This window comes from Glycine soja, chromosome 3, assembly GCF_004193775.1.
Source record: "Glycine soja cultivar W05 chromosome 3, ASM419377v2, whole genome shotgun sequence".
NCBI classification, from domain to species: Eukaryota; Viridiplantae; Streptophyta; class Magnoliopsida; order Fabales; family Fabaceae; genus Glycine; species Glycine soja.
This window is the reverse complement of record NC_041004.1, coordinates 25,064,552-25,081,599: the sequence shown is the minus strand read 5'-3', so window position 1 is coordinate 25,081,599 and position 17,048 is coordinate 25,064,552. Positions and strand designations below refer to the sequence as shown.

The 17,048-nt window shown below is 36.6% G+C and overlaps 2 protein-coding genes across 2 annotated transcripts; one reads left to right on the top strand and one right to left on the bottom strand.

Moving 5' to 3' along the window:
• The first annotated feature begins 875 nt into the window (after positions 1 to 875).
• LOC114405058 lies at positions 876 to 1,624 on the top strand. Its single transcript, XM_028367745.1, has 2 exons — positions 876 to 1,220; positions 1,298 to 1,624. The coding sequence occupies exons 1-2, from the start codon at positions 876 to 878 to the stop codon at positions 1,622 to 1,624; spliced, it is 672 nt and encodes a 223-aa protein (XP_028223546.1).
• Positions 1,625 to 2,785: 1,161 nt separating this feature from the next.
• LOC114406331 (RPM1-interacting protein 4-like) lies at positions 2,786 to 6,692 on the bottom strand. Its single transcript, XM_028369019.1, has 4 exons — positions 6,461 to 6,692; positions 3,916 to 4,428; positions 3,285 to 3,473; positions 2,786 to 3,201 (listed from the first exon to the last, which is right to left on the bottom strand). Exons 1-4 carry the CDS (start codon positions 6,464 to 6,466, stop codon positions 3,169 to 3,171), a joined length of 741 nt encoding a protein of 246 aa, XP_028224820.1. The 5' UTR covers positions 6,467 to 6,692; the 3' UTR covers positions 2,786 to 3,168.
• Positions 6,693 to 17,048: the final 10,356 nt, after the last annotated feature.

Genomic DNA, 17,048 nt, shown 5'->3' with positions numbered 1-17,048 from the left:
TAGACAATTTAAATATTTTTATTTGGCTATATTAGTATAAATCATCTCTAATCCATATATTTTTTAATATTATGCTCTTTTTTTTTTCATTTTCTTTTGATATACATTGTATTTTAAGAACTTGAATTCAATATGATTTTGTTTATCAATTATTTTTGGATTTGTACATTACTTATACGAAATTTTATAAGTTTCTTTTTTTAGTTAGTATTTCACTAGGTTTTAATAAAACAATTAATTGGTCAAAGACATCTTTAAACAGACTTTTAGATAGGCTCCTAGGTCAAGCCAGACTCTTATGTAAGCCGAGTCGAGCCTTTAAAAAAAGAAGCCTATGATAGGTAATGAGCCAAGAATAGGCCAGGCCGGCCTACAGGAACCTACGAATTGACTTACATAAAATCTGATAAGTCAGCCTATATATATATATATTATTTTTTGGGTACAATTAATTTTATTTTTGAAACTAACAGCCATAACTTCTATTCCTATAATGAAGTAAGACTTAATTATAATTTAGGTGTGAATCATGTTTCTTTTAACTTTAATTATATATCTTCTCGTGGTAATTGTTCAGTGAAATTCGCGTTTGGTTGGCTCACAAAGGCCCGATTACCCACTGCTGGTTTACGAGGGAGAGGATCTTGGGTTTGGTCTCAAAAAATCCCAGAGAATATCAAGTTCTTTCTTTTGCTCATTGCCAATGAAAACATTCCCACAAATCTGTTTCGCTTTAACCGTCACGTCTCTTTTGGTTTTCTTTGTCACAGGTGCAATTCAAGTGAAGAATCTATAGTGCACATGCTGCGGATTGTCCTAAAGTGGTGGGAGTTTGGAGTGCCTTGCGGTTGGACGTCAGCCATCACCAAGGGGACATGAATATTGCAGATTGGCTCCATTCCCATGCTTCTTCAGACTATGGCCTTTTGTTTATGATTTCCTGCTGGATTATATGGAAATTCAGAAATAAAGAGGTCATTCAGAACGCATCAACAAATACTTGGGTAGTTCTTCACCAAATCCACAATTTGTTTGATGATGTTTCTCGAGCCTTCAAGTACAACACCATGACTAGGACTACATCTCAGATCAGATGGACACCTCCCCCAGAAGGTACCTCCAAGTTGAATGCGGATGGGAGCTCTCTTGGCACCCTGGGGTCTTGGGTTTCGGTGGAGTTATCCAAGATCATTGGGGTCGATGGAAGATTGTTTTCCAAGGTTCGTGCGGTTTTACCAACATTATCAATGTGGAGTTGTAGGCTATTTTTAATGGTCTCAATATAACTTGGTTGGAGGAAATTACTTCTCTAATCTGTGAGTCGGACTCTCAATCAACCATCAACATGATTCACGACGACGTTGGGATCTATCATCCTTTGTACCCTCTGGTTAACAAGATCAGAAGCTTCAGGCATTTGCATTGGTCTCTTACCTTCAGGCATTTGCAGTGGTCTCTTACCTTCAGGCATTACCCGAAAGAAGGTAATCAAGTGGCGGATGGCCTAGCCAAGAAAGGTTCTTCAGATGGTGTTCCCTTTAAAGTCTGGCATCAATGTCCTGCGGGTCTCAGCCCAAAGCTCATGGCTGTTCCTCTTTGTATTTCTGTGTCTTTTATTTTCTGATGCATAAAAAACCCCTAAAATATTAACCGAAAAAAGAGGGATATTAGCCTGATTAGACTAAGCTTTGGAAGAAAACCTTGAGGAGAACTAGCATTTTGTGCCTCCTATTTTTTTTTTCTTTGCAAGAGCAAAATAATCTTTCATATTCAACAAATTCAGTTTCTTTGTCTTACCAGCTTGGCTTTTGCTACCAGTCGAAACATTTTCAATTATCCGGATGAATCAAGATAGAAACATAATTGAAAAGGGGATTGTTTGTTATTTCAGATTAGTGATAAGATATAGCTGTTCGTAAAGATAATTTGGCGTAAAAAGCCCATGATCTAGGAAGCAGTTCCTAAAAAGTCAAAACGTGGGAGATGTTTCAGAATCGTTTGTAGGGAGCTTCTACTAGACAACCAATCAATGCAATTCTTTTCCAGTTAACTTTGCCAAATTTATTGTTTTCATTTGAATTCCACTTTTACTTTAGTTTGTTCATATGCCTGTTAAGATTCACCACAAATAAAATGTTTTCTTTAGTAATTTGAGAGCCCACAAAAGGTCAAGAAACACATTTCCCCTCTTAGACAATCAAATGGTTTGATTCTTCATTCAAATTTTGGATCATGTTGAAGCAGTTATAACCAAGCTCATTTCAGCTAATAATTAAGATTTCTCACGATAACAGCTTTACGGGTACATAAATTGGAAAAGTTTGATACGGTCAAGGTAGGGGACTAAATGCATCATTGGGTTGAGAATGAAAAATTCTTTTGTCTATATGTTATAAAGTTTTTCTGCCCTCTGATTAGATACGGAGATAGTAACCCTACAATCTTTTCAAGTTTGATTACCAAAAGGTATATTGTAATCATTAGGTAAATGAATGAAGAAAGGTACGAAAACTTCTTCATGGAATGCACATAACTTTCCCGCAATGGCCTTCAAAAAAGTAGTGGTCCCACCATATCGGCCAAAAGTTTTAAAGGAAGAACATGGGTCTAGCAGTCAAAAGGGGCGCACTAATATGGTCAAAAAGTGACAAATTCAAATAGAATATGAACTTACTTGATTAACTGAAACAAACAGAAACAAACAGACCATGATAAGATCACTTTTTGAAACAATTTGCTACCGGATCATTCTCCAGCTAAACTAGAGGAGTTCAACACCAACATGAACACAATAGAACTCGAGTCACAACCCATCAATTCATTGGAAAATAATTATATAACCAATCTCCCTCTATATCTCAGGTAAATACAGTTAATTTGAATTGTAAAGCATAACAGTAACACAACAGAAGGCTCAAAATGAAGAAAAAACAAAGAAAAAGCACAATCTTGCATCCAAAGAGTCTCCTTGAATATTTGAAAGAAAAACAAAAGGGAGAAGAAAAGGAACAAAGTAGTTGCAGTCAATTTACTTCATCGATGTCTTCCCGCTTGGAGAGAGAGCCTTGGATATTTACAAGAGCTACACACACCTCATGATCATTCACAACGCTATCTTTTCCATCATTTTTGTTCAAATATTATCATTCACACTTCTAATCCAAGAAATCATTTTTTGCCCCCCCATGCGAAGCAGCAACACTGGAGAAGCAAGAAATAGCATAAAGATAAGCACCACAGTCTGTGGAAACTCAAACTAACAGATCTACTATCTCATTACATACCTGGACTTTGTCATCGTTAGATTGGCCCCTAATAGCTTGTGGTCTCTCATTAGGCGTTCCCGGCACTTGTCCTGGGACACCCTGTCTCTCCTCCCTCACTTTGTTGAAAATGTGAGTAAAGCCATCTGCTGATGATGGGTTATTCACATCCCAGTCACCAAACTTTGGAACAGCTGCACCTTTATCCGGCTGCATTATCAGAATATCAAAATCATAAAATACAAAAGAAAATTTCACTAAGATAACAAGGTCAAATCCTTGGTACTATAACAACAACAAAAGCCTTATCCCACAAGGTGAGGTTGGGGAAACAGATTCTCTGCAGTCACAGCTTGGCCATAAAAAATATTAAATAATTAAAGACTAACAAAAATTGGACCCTCAGATGTTGACTGCAAGACCCTGCAGTTGCTTTTAAACTGCAAAGAATCCTGGTCCGTGAGGTTGGCTTCATGAATCACATGACATCATTCAACTCAGTTAAAGAACAAATTTTTAGAAACACTATTTACCATGAAGTTCCTCTAAACAACTTCTCCCAATGTCTTTCTTGGTCTCCATGGTACTATATATGATTTTCTTTTTTCATGCCATAAATAGTAAAACAAAGGAAGCAGAAAAGAAAACTAACTGTTTCATCTCCTCGATTAACCGGTCTTAACCGAGATCTCCCAGGTGTTCCCTGGCTGTTGTCATATGAATTCTTTGGTTCCCACTGGGGACTGTCTCTGCCAGGGGCTCTAGCCTGGCGATGAAGTGGTGAACGTTCAATACTGTACTCGGAACCAGTACTTTGTGTCGAATGTCTTCTACGGTTTTCAGCAGAACCTACTCCGTGGCTTCTACTGCCACTCCTACTGCTTACATTGTCATGACGAGCTGGAGAGTCGACAAAATGCTTAGGATCATCTTCCAAAGGCAATGATCCTTTTCCGGATTGATCCTCTGAATTAGCTCTGGGTCTGGTAGGAGGTAGGTGATCAGATGATGGATTATCCAGACTTAAATCAGCATTTTCCTCAGGGTCATTTGGATTTATTATCCTTGCCCCAGTTCGACCTTTCCGCGCCTTGTCAAAATATGCTGTATAAGGAACATTCTCTCCACTATCCCAATTGCCAAATTTGGGTACATGAGAACGTTGCTGCCAAATTGACACATTGAAAATTTCTTGTTAAGTTTCAATAAATAGACCCCAGAATACAAGTTTCAAATGCTAATAAATGTTCTATTCCAACTCAAAATCAAGAATCAGAGTCATTCATAATGCAAATAACAACAAAGAAAAAAAAAACAGCAGTATTGCTCCTTTTGTTTCATTGCAAAAGGGAATACATTATACTACTTTCAGATCAGGGCTTAGAAAATTGATAACCAATGATTTCGCCCCCACCAAATCTGGAAGCTGGTATAGATCACACAAAATCTACCAGTATCAAGGAATTAAGCGAAAAAATCTCAAAGATTCTTTTCAATCCCTAAATTAAAAGGACTAGTCTAAAGGATTGCTCTCCAAATAAGCTATATCTGCTACAAATTAAGGCAAAAAATAGAATCTTCAACCTCAGACACTAGCCTCCCAGCACTGCCTCTAATTTGAGTTTAGAAGTGCCCTTTGTGCCACCACCTCTAGCACTCAGAACCAGTGCCTGGAACACAAAGACCTTCCACAAATTTGCCTAAGGTCAGGTTTTCCACTACACCAGATTCTTGGACAGAATATATCAAATTGAAAACATATTACAATATTCAACATAAAACAAAATCACTACCAACGAGAAAACTGTGGCTGTGAATATCAGAACAACATACACAAGAATCTTCCCAATAAGACCAACTTATGACAATTTTATATTTCTAATCAATACAATGCATCTGTGCATGAATACATTAAAGCTTGGTTTGGATCATGATAAGTTAGAAGGAAAGAAATAGTCAAGAGAGAAATAGCCAAACAAAAAAAGCAGATAAAGAACTCAATTTTTCTTCTCTTCTATTTTTGTTCTTCTTATTTCTTTCTTTACATGTCCAAACATACTGAAAATTAGTGATTGTTGACCATAAGGTGTTCCTCTAGCCATGAAGGAATGTGTATGTAATTGTGGATTTCATGTATGGCCATTTTGGTTCAAACGTGATTTCAGATGTCTTTCTGCTGAAAAACAATAGAAGACAATTGGGCTGTTGCAAAGGTTTCCGAAGTTTTGTAGGTTAGTAATCTTATCTAATCATGGTACATCCACATAATTATCTGCATAAATAGCAGTGTATTATAGTTGAAATTAGTGATTGTTGACTACAAATTTCAATACCTGGTTTGCACAATTTTCCAAATTTTCTTTTTCAGTACAAAATTGTCAGAAACCTTGATTTGATTCACACATTAAAAGTAACTCCAAACCTAAATGCCTTGTGATGAGAAACATGTTGGGAACAACAATGAGATAATTCACCATCAAACGAAGAAAGTAACTTCCTTGTACTTGTAGGTGTGCAAATTTGCTCTCTTCCTTATAAATCATGAAATATTATCACTGCAATTTTTTCTGTTTGCGTTTATGGACTAAGTTATACAATTCAGTTAGCTGCTTAGTTTGTCATATTTTGATTCCAGAAAAAACTACAAGTCACAACACATACAACTAGAAATTTTACTGTGTTGTTACAAGATCCACACCTTACAAAGAATAAGTCAGAAATCTATGAAACCAAAACAAACCTCTATTCAGTATTCACAAGGCTAAGCCAAATTGTTAACTCAACGTGATTTATGAAACTAGCTGCCAAAGCAAACAAAAGAAAACCAAGAAAAGTCTACATAATAAGATTCTAATTGAATTGCTTCATGTTTCCAAGAAGCAGAAAGATGAAGCTGCTAATGGTTGATTAGTGACAAAAGGTTGACCAAATAAAGTAAGCCTCTAATTTTGGTCAACCATATCGAAGCTTCAAAAGATGAACAGAAGAGATAACATGTGAAGGAAGGAAAAAATAACCTCTATCTAATACAGCAAAACAAACAACACAATAATGTAATAGATTGAAACTAAACTCAGTTTCCCTTACCCTTCTCCACAATTTTCACAGCAATCACAGACACATGAAACACAACCAAACCATAACAAATGAAAAACAAAAATACAAAAAGAGAAAAAAAAATTAAAAAAAAAACTTACTGCCATTTCCTTCTACACCAAGCTTGAAAACCAACAAATTCAAAAGCAGAATTTTTTCCTCGGAACAAAGAAAATTAAGCCTTTTTGGATCAGACCAGAGGAGGTAAAAACTCAGAGAACCAACCCAAGAAGCTCCTCCACAGAATTCAAAGACCAAGCAAGAGAGAGAGACATAAAGAAGAGCTTTAGAGAGAGAGAGGTTTATCAACCGTTGACCGGCGCCACCGGTAATGTTTGACTATTATTTTTCCTGTCTGTAATTTCTCTGTTTTTCTTCTCTGTTTCAAAATATCTCTCTCTTTAACCCTTCAAAGTCGTACATAGCATTAAGATTTTTTCAAAGTAATATATATGAAATTACTCTACCTCCGATCCTGTTTCTACTACTTCCAATTGAGAAAGTTTCTTAAGTGCATTCTTGTTTAAGTGAAAGTCCAAATTGGAAATTATTAAATTAATACACAATAAGACTTATTGCTTATTACAATATAGGAAGAGACGAAGGTGATGTAAAACAACTTGTCACAAAAACAATCTTTTATAAAACCACTCAACACGTGTATGAATTGGCACGAAATTCAGCTTAATTAGTGGTGCTAACATGCACATGAATTTGGAAATTTAGTTTAATCAGTGATTTTGAGGTACATTTTAGACGTAGAAGTATATTAAGTATTCAGGAAAAAAAGTTGTTACATATAATTTTATAAAAAAGAGTGACAATAGAGAGAGAAAAGTATAAAAATAAGTAAATTTTCAAGCTGTATGAGTTGAAAGAAAAAGGGAAAAAGGTAAAAGAGAATCAGTTTCTATTTGAGTATTTGGTTGGTTGAGTAATAATAATAATAATAATAATAATAATAATAATAATAATAATAATAATAATAATAATAATAATAATAATAATAATAATAATAATATTTTAATACAAATTCCGTTATGTCCGTATAAAGTAATACAAAAATTATCTTTTTAGTTAATAAGGTGTATCATGTAATACGTAAAAAAAATAAAGGTGCATTATGTAAAGACTAAAATGTATATACTTAACAAAAATTGATCATCTATTAGGACTAATATTATTTTATAGAATGAGATTTTATATTAACGAATCTCAGGCACTTTTTCTCTTTACTCCCTTTTCACCTCCCTTCCAAAAGAAAAAAGCTAATTTCTTTCCTTTACACTTCCATAAAACGAAACATAGGGGACAAACAAATTGCTTATATTTTGCTAATATGCTTTAAGAAATTACAATGTTAAACCACAACGATAGATCACCAATGACATTTATGACTTATGAAAAGCTAGGGAAGCAAACCACATGAAAATCCAAGGCAAAATTCGGTTTTTATTGTTATGTTTAATTTTAATTATTTTAAAGAAAACCATTTTAAAATTAAAAATTAATCTAAACTTATCCGATAACTTCATTGTTATTATTAAACTATTTTTTTTATTAAATTGACGCTCAAAGTAGTTCGGCTCTCCTGAGTCTATGAGCTGTGTATGGCTTGGATTTTGCAAGGTTGAGTGTGACCGTTTTTTTGGTGGTTGCCCATTCATGGCAAGTAGGTGAATTCACGTCATGTTAAGGATGTCATAATTTCAATATGATTTAAAATGAAAATTTATAATATATCTTTCGTCCTTTCATTGAAAGTTGCACTTTTATGATAGCATGATATTTCTTTTTCTTACCTTTTCTTTTTGGATAAATAATTATTTTGATTCCTAAAGAATGTGATGATAATAAATTGATCCTTAAAAATAAAAATTTTAAATTTAATTATCAATTTGATAAAAAGTACGATAAATTAATCTTGTTGATAAATTAATGACGAATTGATCCTTAAACTTTGAAATTTAATATTAAATTAGTCCTAAGAAATACAACTTATTGTCAAATTGATCCTTGAACATTACAACTGATTGACAAAATGATCTCACAAATTTAATTACTAAACCAATTTGGTCACACTTTTTACATATTCAGATACTAAATTTAAGGGGTGTTTGGTTTGGTTGTTTTCTATTTTCATTTTTACTAGAAATATAAAATGGTGATGAAAATGTGTTTGGTTGAATTTCTGTTTTCATTTTCAGTGAAAATATTTTTCCAAACGAACCAAAAATTGGAAGCAATAAAATTTCATTTTCAGTTGAAACTAGAAACCTCATTTTGGGTTAAATGAAAACGCGGAGGCAAGAAATGTAATTTTAAGCCAATCTAAAAATATTTTTCCTTTTGAAAACACATTTTCAGTGTTTTTATTTCTTGAAAGCACAAAATAAGAAGTCAAATCAAACATGTTTTCAAAATTCTAATATTTTAAAAATGATAACAGTTTTCAGAAAATGAAAACAGAAAATGTAAACAAAAAATGAAAATCCAAACCAAACACACCCTAAATTTCTCATCTTTTGGGGACTAATTTGTCACCACCTTAGTTTTAGGATCATAATGGGTATTTATCCTTTTCTTTGTGTTCATGTGTGAAGGTAACAAGGCAATTTTCCTATTGCTAGCGTCTTCCTTTTAAGTATTGGGTTCTTTGGCTCTCTACAGGAATAAATACATACAAAGACAATCTAATGCTCAAATCATATCTCAACCCTAAGAAAGTAATGAACATAATAAATGAGACTAAATAAACAAATGTGTTCTAGGCTGTGGGCGAGAAGGTTCTAAGCCAAATCACTATACTTTTGGTTATTTTCATCATGGTATGAATTTGGTTAATTTCATCATGGTATGAATTTAGAAAATTTATTATTTGGTAAATATTTATTCGGAAAAAAAAATAACCAATACATGTTGTGTACAAAAAAGTGTGATGCACCACTTTTGATATTAAAATGGGGTCTAGTTAAACATAGTGTGTGAGTTGTTGTATGTAACATTAATTGTAGTTTTTATAATATATGATGACTATTTGATTAAAATAATAGAGGAAACAAAATTTAAATTTATGTTATTTAATGAACTAAGTAATAAAAGTAGGATGAAACTCCATATGTATTGTGTGTTATAGTGCTCTTTTATGGTTATTGGGCTTGATTTTGGGCAGCACATGTAAAAATTGGTGTGTATAGGAAAAAGGTTTGGATAGGTAGGAAAAGCCCAAAACTCACCACAAACTCTCTCTCAAGCTTTTTAAAAATCGGAAACATCATCCACTCCTCACTTTCTTTCACTTCCTTCTTCCTCTCCAAACTTCCTCTTCACCTTAAAGCTAAAGGTTGGAGTTCCTACACTATTGGTGGTTTGTTCCTTATTCTCTGTAGCTTCTTGGGTTGATTATTAAATGTTGAGCACTTCTCCTATCCTTCTTAGATTTGTTGGTTCCATTTTCTTCTTCTCAAGAGGATTCCATGATGGGTTTTGTTTAAAATTATTAGAAATCGTTTTGGCTTGGAATTGTGCTCTCCTAGTTGCATATATAGCAAGAGTTTGGAAAGAACTCCCTAGGAGCTTCAAGACTAATTTAACCTAAGCTTCATCCTCTTGTTGGACTAGACTCAGCTTAATCAACTTACGTAAGTTTAGACTAATTTAACCTAAGCTTCATCCTCGGATCTCTCTTGTTGGACTAGACTTAGATTAAACAGCATTATCATCACAACATATTAAGAAAACTAAAACTTAATCGGTAGATCCCTCATTTAAGACTAAGTTTCAATCCTGCTTCTATCAAGTTCTAAGGCAGCAGTACATTTCCCAATGCTAAAGTCACCTAACTAAACATACAAATGGGTGATCAGACCAAGAGCATGTAGAAATTAAGCATTGAAAGAACTCAAAGAAGCATTGAATACGGAAAACACAATCAATCAGATATTAAAATAATTACATCAGCTATTCCTTAGAAATTCCCAACAAGAGTGTTTAGCCAACCATACAGAAAAACCCTAACACAAATGAGATTAATTGTAGAGAATAATTGTTCCTTACACAAGAAGGAGGATCCCTCCTCCTTTTCTCAACATCTCACAATCGCTCTGCAACTTACTAATCTCTCTCTAATTACAAAACCTAGGTCTCTCTGCAAAAGCTGCTCCTCTTGGTGCCTCCAGAGCTCCTTTCTTGAAATAGGCATTGTGGTGTGCTCTCGTCTCTAAAAATCATCTATCTGTTGTACCCTAATTCTACACAAGACGGACTTGAAATAGGCTCTAAATCTGCGACGTCGCGCTTAGTGCCACCCTCGTGCTTAGCGCGAGTAAGTGGATTTGGGCTTGGCGCCAGTCATGCGCTAAGCCTGGCTGAAGACAATCGTTGTGCTTAGCACACTGATCTCACACTTAGCGCGCAACCTTGATATTGGTGTTGTGCTAGATTCTTCTGTTGTGCTAAGTGCACTGAAGCTGCACTTAGCGGTGGATGCGAGCTTAGCCCAACTAATGAGCTGAGCTCAACTGTCATTTTTAGCACTTCATGACTTAGCCTCTTTTTCACCTGAAATTACACAGATTTCATCATTAAATCCAATGGAAATATTCTAGAGACAACTTTAACAATAAAACAAGATTTATTTACAAAAATCACTACAAAATAACCATAATTTGGAGAACTATACAAGTTTTGGAAAATGTTTTCTATACAAAAGTTAGTCGTATAAGACGACTAACAAACTCCCCCAAATTTACAGTTTTGCCTATCCTCAAGCAAAGAAAGAACAGTTCACTTGTCCTCAAGTGACAAACTACAGTGATCACTCAAAGTGGTGTTTGCTTCACATAGAAATTCAACCATATGAACTGAATATCATGGACTTCTTCAATCAATTGCTTTTCACAAACATGCAGTTTTTCAAAGATAAGAACATACACATTAAAGTTACAACTGAAATAAGCTAGTAAGGATGGTAGAAATCAAGGAAGGATCATCAACCAAAACCTCACAGTCATTGTTTCACTCAAGCTCAAGTGTTTAGGCTCATTCCATCATAAACAACTGACACAAGTCCCAACCTTTGCATTTCATATCATATCATACAACAATGAACACACAAAATGAATCCGAAGGACTTTCTAGGCTTGTAATAGGTTTGGCTGCCAACAAATCATGGTTTTTCTAGGATTCGAAAGCTTAGATTCTAGGAGAGCATTCATCCATAGATAACCTTACTTTGATTTCATTCCTACCCCAAACTTGCCTTGATTTAGGCACTTAGCTTTCATTCATGGAATTACAACATACATACTTATTAGATTGATCCATATTTATAGTTTTTTTTAAACACATATATAGGAACAATATGTGTATATATAGAAATAGTGTGTGTATGCTATTTTCTTTGACCATTTCAATTCTTACCCAGTATCTCCCCCAAATTTGGAACAAATTTACCTTGATAATTACTCCCCCAAATTTAGGACAAATTTGCTTTGAACCAAGCTTCTGTGGATGATGCTCTCCTACAACCTAAGACAAGGTAGCAGGAAATAACACTGTATAGGCTCAGGATTCAATCAATCAATAATTCATTCAGCTCAAGCTGGGTGCAAGGGATATTATTCGAGCACAGGGTCAGCTTTTTGGCTAAGTGGTTATCACAATCAACACATGGCCTTCATCATCTTCAATTCATGCATCCAGTCCATACTTAAGAGATTCATGCAAAAATCAGTACTAAATGATAGTTGTTTCTCTCAAAATTTAAGGATCACACTCTCACCGGGATGTGGTCAATGCATTCCTTCATAATCAATTTGACAAACTGACTAACATTTTCAGTCATACTTCCATTCACATGCTTATTCTCTTCTAATGACTGCAATCTTGATCAAAACAAACATCTAATCATTCCAATCCACTCAATTCATACATTTGCTCAATCAATTCATTCACAAACACAACCATTCATTTCAAACAAAACACACCACTAAATATCAAATTCAATCATTTCACTGTTCAAACAACCTTTTTGTACAAGCACTCAACAACACTAAAATAACTGGAATTTCAAAAGACTGGAATTTAAATGACTAAATTTAAATGACTAAAACATAAAGCAATTAAATAACTGATAAACTAAATTGTTCATAATTTGCATAAATTAAAACAAAACAGAATTTAAACATCCTGCTCATCCTGTGGCTAATCTTTGTTTAAATCCAGCACTAGAGCAGTTGGTACATCCTGAAGAATGGGCTGCTCTGGCTCCATGGCTAGTACTGATGGCAAGGTGTCCTTAGAGGCTGGTGCAGGAGGTGGCTCTGGCATCTGATCTGTAGAAGTCTCCTCCTCCTGAGCCATGTGTACATCTGTATCATAATAAAAGGGCTCAGGAGGAGTGAGCTCATCCTCCCCCTCTACTGGCTCCTCAGCTGCTGCTGTGGGCTCCTCTGGCTCAGGCTCCTGGGCTGCGGAGGCCCCACCCCCTTCAGAAGGAGAAGGCAGGGCTCCTAGCCAAGCCACCTATGTGTCAAACTCATCCATGCTCATGATGGATGGCAGGCCCAAGCTCTGAAGGCTCTGCCTGATAATGGCCTACCCCTTGTGTAAGCTCTGGAGCATAGAATGAAGCATCTCTGGTGTAAATAAAAACTTTGATGGTCCAGAAGATGAAAGAGCTGGAAGCTGAAATGGAAATGGAGCAAGAATAGCTGGAGTCAAACTGGGAGGTGCTAGAGCTGTGGATGAAGAAGGTGCGACTGTCTTTGGTGCTACTAAAGTAGTAGGGGCCTCTGGTCTCTTGCCCCTGGTTTTCTTTGGCCCTTTGAATGTATCTGTTGGATCATTTAGATTCCAACAATTCTTCTTAATATATGCCAAGTTAATGGCAAGGCTGAGGCTCTTTAGGGATCTAGAATCTTATGTGATGCAATCCTACCCCGAAGGGTATTGGATAGAAGACTCCAAGAGGATTGGGCTAGAGTTGCTAAAGAAGGCCCTAGGGTTCTCACGAACCTCAGGGTAAATTTTTGAGCCCATGGGTCAAGGTTGGATCCACTATTCTTTGTAAATATTAGAATAGGTTTTTCCTTCTTTTGGGCCCTGTATTTTGGCCATTCTAGTAGTATAGGGTTTTAGCCTTGTATTTCAGGGCATTTTGAGTAGTCTTTCAAGTAGGGACTTTTTTTTTGTATTTTCATGTATTTTGGGAATGGGGTGAGCTTAGCTATTATAGGGGGTGTATAGCTAAGCTCTAGCTTCTCATCTCAAGGAGGTGAGCTTAGCTATTAGAGAGGTGTGTGTAACTAAGCTCTAGCTTCTTTAGGAATCTTCTCAAGGAAGCTTCTCAAGGAGGTGAGCTTAGTTATTAGAGGGGTGTGTGTAGCTAAGCTCTAGCTCTCAAGGAAGTTTTCTCAAAGAAGCTTCTCAAGGAAGTTTTCTCAAAAAAGATTCTCAAGGAAGCTACCTAGTCTATAAATAGAAGCATGTGGTACACTTGTTGTAACTTTGATGAATGAAAGTCTTATGAGACACACTTCAAAGTTCCACTTCTCTCCCTCTTTTATTCCTTCAATTTCATGCTCCCCCCTTCTCTCTTTCTTTTCCTCCATTAAAGCATCCTCTTCAAGCTTCTTATCCAAGGCACATTCTTGGTGGTGAAGCTCCTTCTTCCATGGCTTATTCCCTAGTGGATGGTGCCTCCCCTCTCCTCTTCTCCTTTGCCTTCCACTGCATGTCCATGGTGGAAAACCACCATTGAAGGACCTCATTGAAGCTCAAAGATCCAGCCTCCATAGAAGATCCACAAGCAAGCTTCCATTAATACCCTTGGGGGGTAGGATTGCATCATGATGTGACTCCTCTAGCTTTACACAAAGCTATGATTAATGCTGGAAATCCAAGCCTAGAGGAGTCATGCTGAGCTATAATAGAGATCTGGTGAAAGATGAGGTAACCCAAATTCATGTCCATCTTCATAATTATTCCATAGATTAACTTGGCCCTATTTAATGTGACATTAGATGTGTGGGAGGTAGGAACCAAGTTAGAGATGGAAAGAACGCTCCATGTCTGAGCTAAAGTGATCATGTTCTTCCTTAAAATCTTCAAAGGCTGACCATCAGCATTTAGCTCAAATCCCCTCCCTGGGATGTAGAGCTTAGCAGCCAACTCCTGAAGATCAGGCCTCAGGAGTGCAAACCAGGAATAAGCACAGAGATTTTCCCCCTCTTCAGAATCACTAGGGTCTTCAGAAAAGTGTTCAAAGTATGTTCATCAAACTTGATCAGATGGCCTCTGACCCTCACCTGCTTAGGTGACTTGTCTTCCGAGTCGTAGAGGTTTACGTAGAATTCCTTGACAATAGCTACATCAATACTACCTTCAGTGAAGCTTGTCAACTCCTTATCCCATTTTCTTCTTTCTAATTCCTCTTAAGTTCGTCAAATTCAGTGTAGTATACTACTACATTTCTCTCTAGTAGTAGTTTCCTTGGCACCACAATATCATTATATCTGTCGCAAGCTTCCTGAGAATGGAATCTTGATTTGTCAAATTTGATATGAGAAGATGAAGAAGCAATGAACTTTCTTTTCTTGGAAGCCATATGAAAATATAAGATCAAACAACAAAAGATTAGCATAGGTTAGTTTCAACAAAAACAAAAAAATAAAACTGAAATTTGAACTGGGCACTTAGCACAGAAGGATGGGCTTAGTGCGCCTTATAACACTTTACTCATGGGCTAAGCGTAGTAGACTCGCGCTTAGCCTAAAGACACAAAAAATATTTTTCTGCAGATTAGGCTTAGCGCAACATGCTTGGCTTAGCCTAACTCTACAATTTTCAAAATAGAAGAGGGTCTGGGCTTAGCGCAGCATGGCGTGCTTAGCTTAGGCTCACCAGAATGACACTCGGGCTTAGCGCACAGGACGTGCTTAGCCTAACTACAAAAACTCAAAAACAGTGAGAGAGTTGAGCTTAGCGTAGCAGGGCACGCTTAGCTCAACCTCTTTGACACACAACAAGGGCTTAGCGCAACAACTGCGCTTAGCATTATTCAAAGGGTTAAAACACAGAAGCATAGTGGTGCTTAGCCTGACAGGTCAGGCTTAGCGCTGATCAGGCTAAGCGCTGAACAAAAATTTCAAAAATCTTAATGTTTGAACACTAGGCCCCCTTAGCGCACAGACGCGCTTAGTGGGTTCATCACTTTCGTTCATCAGCAGGGATAAACGCGCTTAGCGCGACATGGTCTGCTTAGCGCGATTATCTGGAAATCCAAAAATTTAACAGCTGCGATGAATAGGCTAAGTGCAGCAGGCGTGCTTAGCGCGTTCACCGCGATTTCCAAATAGAAACACAGGGGTCTTCACCCCTTTCAGCCACATTGCCCCTAATGGGCTTCTAAGTTACCTAAAATCCTAGAGTGTCTAACCCTAAAACTAAAAACCTTAACTTAACAACATTACTAACTAAGAAAGCAAGAAATAATCTATCCTATGGTTTGAAGGATGAAAATGAAATTGAAAATGTACTCACTTACTTTGATTGTGATTGTAATGCATAATGAAGTAAGAACAGAGCAAGTAGTTAGTTTCAACACACAGCAGAAATCCACAAACGCTCAGGGTTAGCAAAGGCAAAGGCAAATGATTTTTGGGTAACACCCAAGTGCCTCAGCCTTTGGTTTTTAAAAACTAAAATTTGTATGGCGCGCTTAGCACACAGCTGTGCTTAGCGTGCCCATGTGATGATTGAGTTTAAAATCCCAAGCACTTAGCCTAACCTCATGCTAAGCCTAACTTGAAGTTTCAAATTCCAGTGAGCATCTGGGGCTTAGCGCAGCAAGCTACGCTTAGTGTTTTCTGCAACATGATATTTTCTGCAATATACACTTAGCCTGAGATGTTAGGCTTAGCGCACAATCAAGCTTCAACTTACAGAGAGTAGTTCAGGCTTAGTGCAACAGGTGCGCTAAGCGCACTTCCAAGAATTCAAAAACAGTAAGAGATTGGCGCTTAGCGCATCCTGCCCCGCTAAGCCCAACTTGAAAACTCAAATTCCAAAATGGATCTGGGGCTTAGCACTACTACAATAAATTTTTCCAAAGGAGAGTTGGCGCTTAGCGCATCATCCACGCTAAGCCCACAAATTAAGGTTCAATTACAGTAAAGATGTTGGGCTTAGCATAGTGATGTGCGCTTAGCTGAACTATTCAGCCAACCAATCAGGGGTCTCTGTGCTTAGCGCGAGCAAGCTCGGGCTTAGCGTGTGAAGACTGGGCGATTAACGCATGGTCTGCGCTTAGCAGATAAACAATTGCAAAAAAATTTCTAAGTCTTTTCTGTCTATCTCTTCACACAAGCTTAAAGCCCCTGGTTCATTACTAAACAAGCTAATAATTAATCACAATCACAAGCAATTATCCCAACTACATGCAAGAGATAAGAATGAAAAAGAGAAAAGAGAAAAGAGAAAGAAAAGCTGGGTTGCCTCCTAATAAGCGCTCTTTTAATGTCACTATCTTGAAACATATTCTTGTTATCCAGGATCCAAGTGTAGAACAAGGTTCAATCTTTCCATAGCTCCACCATGATATTGCTTTAACCTTTGTCCGTTCACTACCCATGTCCTATCAGGATCTTTAGATTGAGGATCACAAAGCTCCACTGCTCCATATGGTCG

Bases quoted from the DNA above. Each gene is read 5' to 3' on its own strand.
- LOC114405058 (XM_028367745.1), top strand. From the start codon at position 876: ATGAATATTGCAGATTGGCTCCATTCCCATGCTTCTTCAGACTATGGC. The intron at 1,221-1,297 runs GTTCGTGCGGTT...ACTTGGTTGGAG, and splicing joins ATGGAAGATTGTTTTCCAAG to GAAATTACTTCTCTAATCTG.
- LOC114406331 (XM_028369019.1), bottom strand. The intron at 3,474-3,915 runs GTTAGTTTTCTT...CTGATAATGCAG, and splicing joins TTAATCGAGGAGATGAAACA to CCGGATAAAGGTGCAGCTGT. The intron at 3,202-3,284 runs GTATGTAATGAG...TTGCTTCTCCAG, and splicing joins CTAACGATGACAAAGTCCAG to TGTTGCTGCTTCGCATGGGG.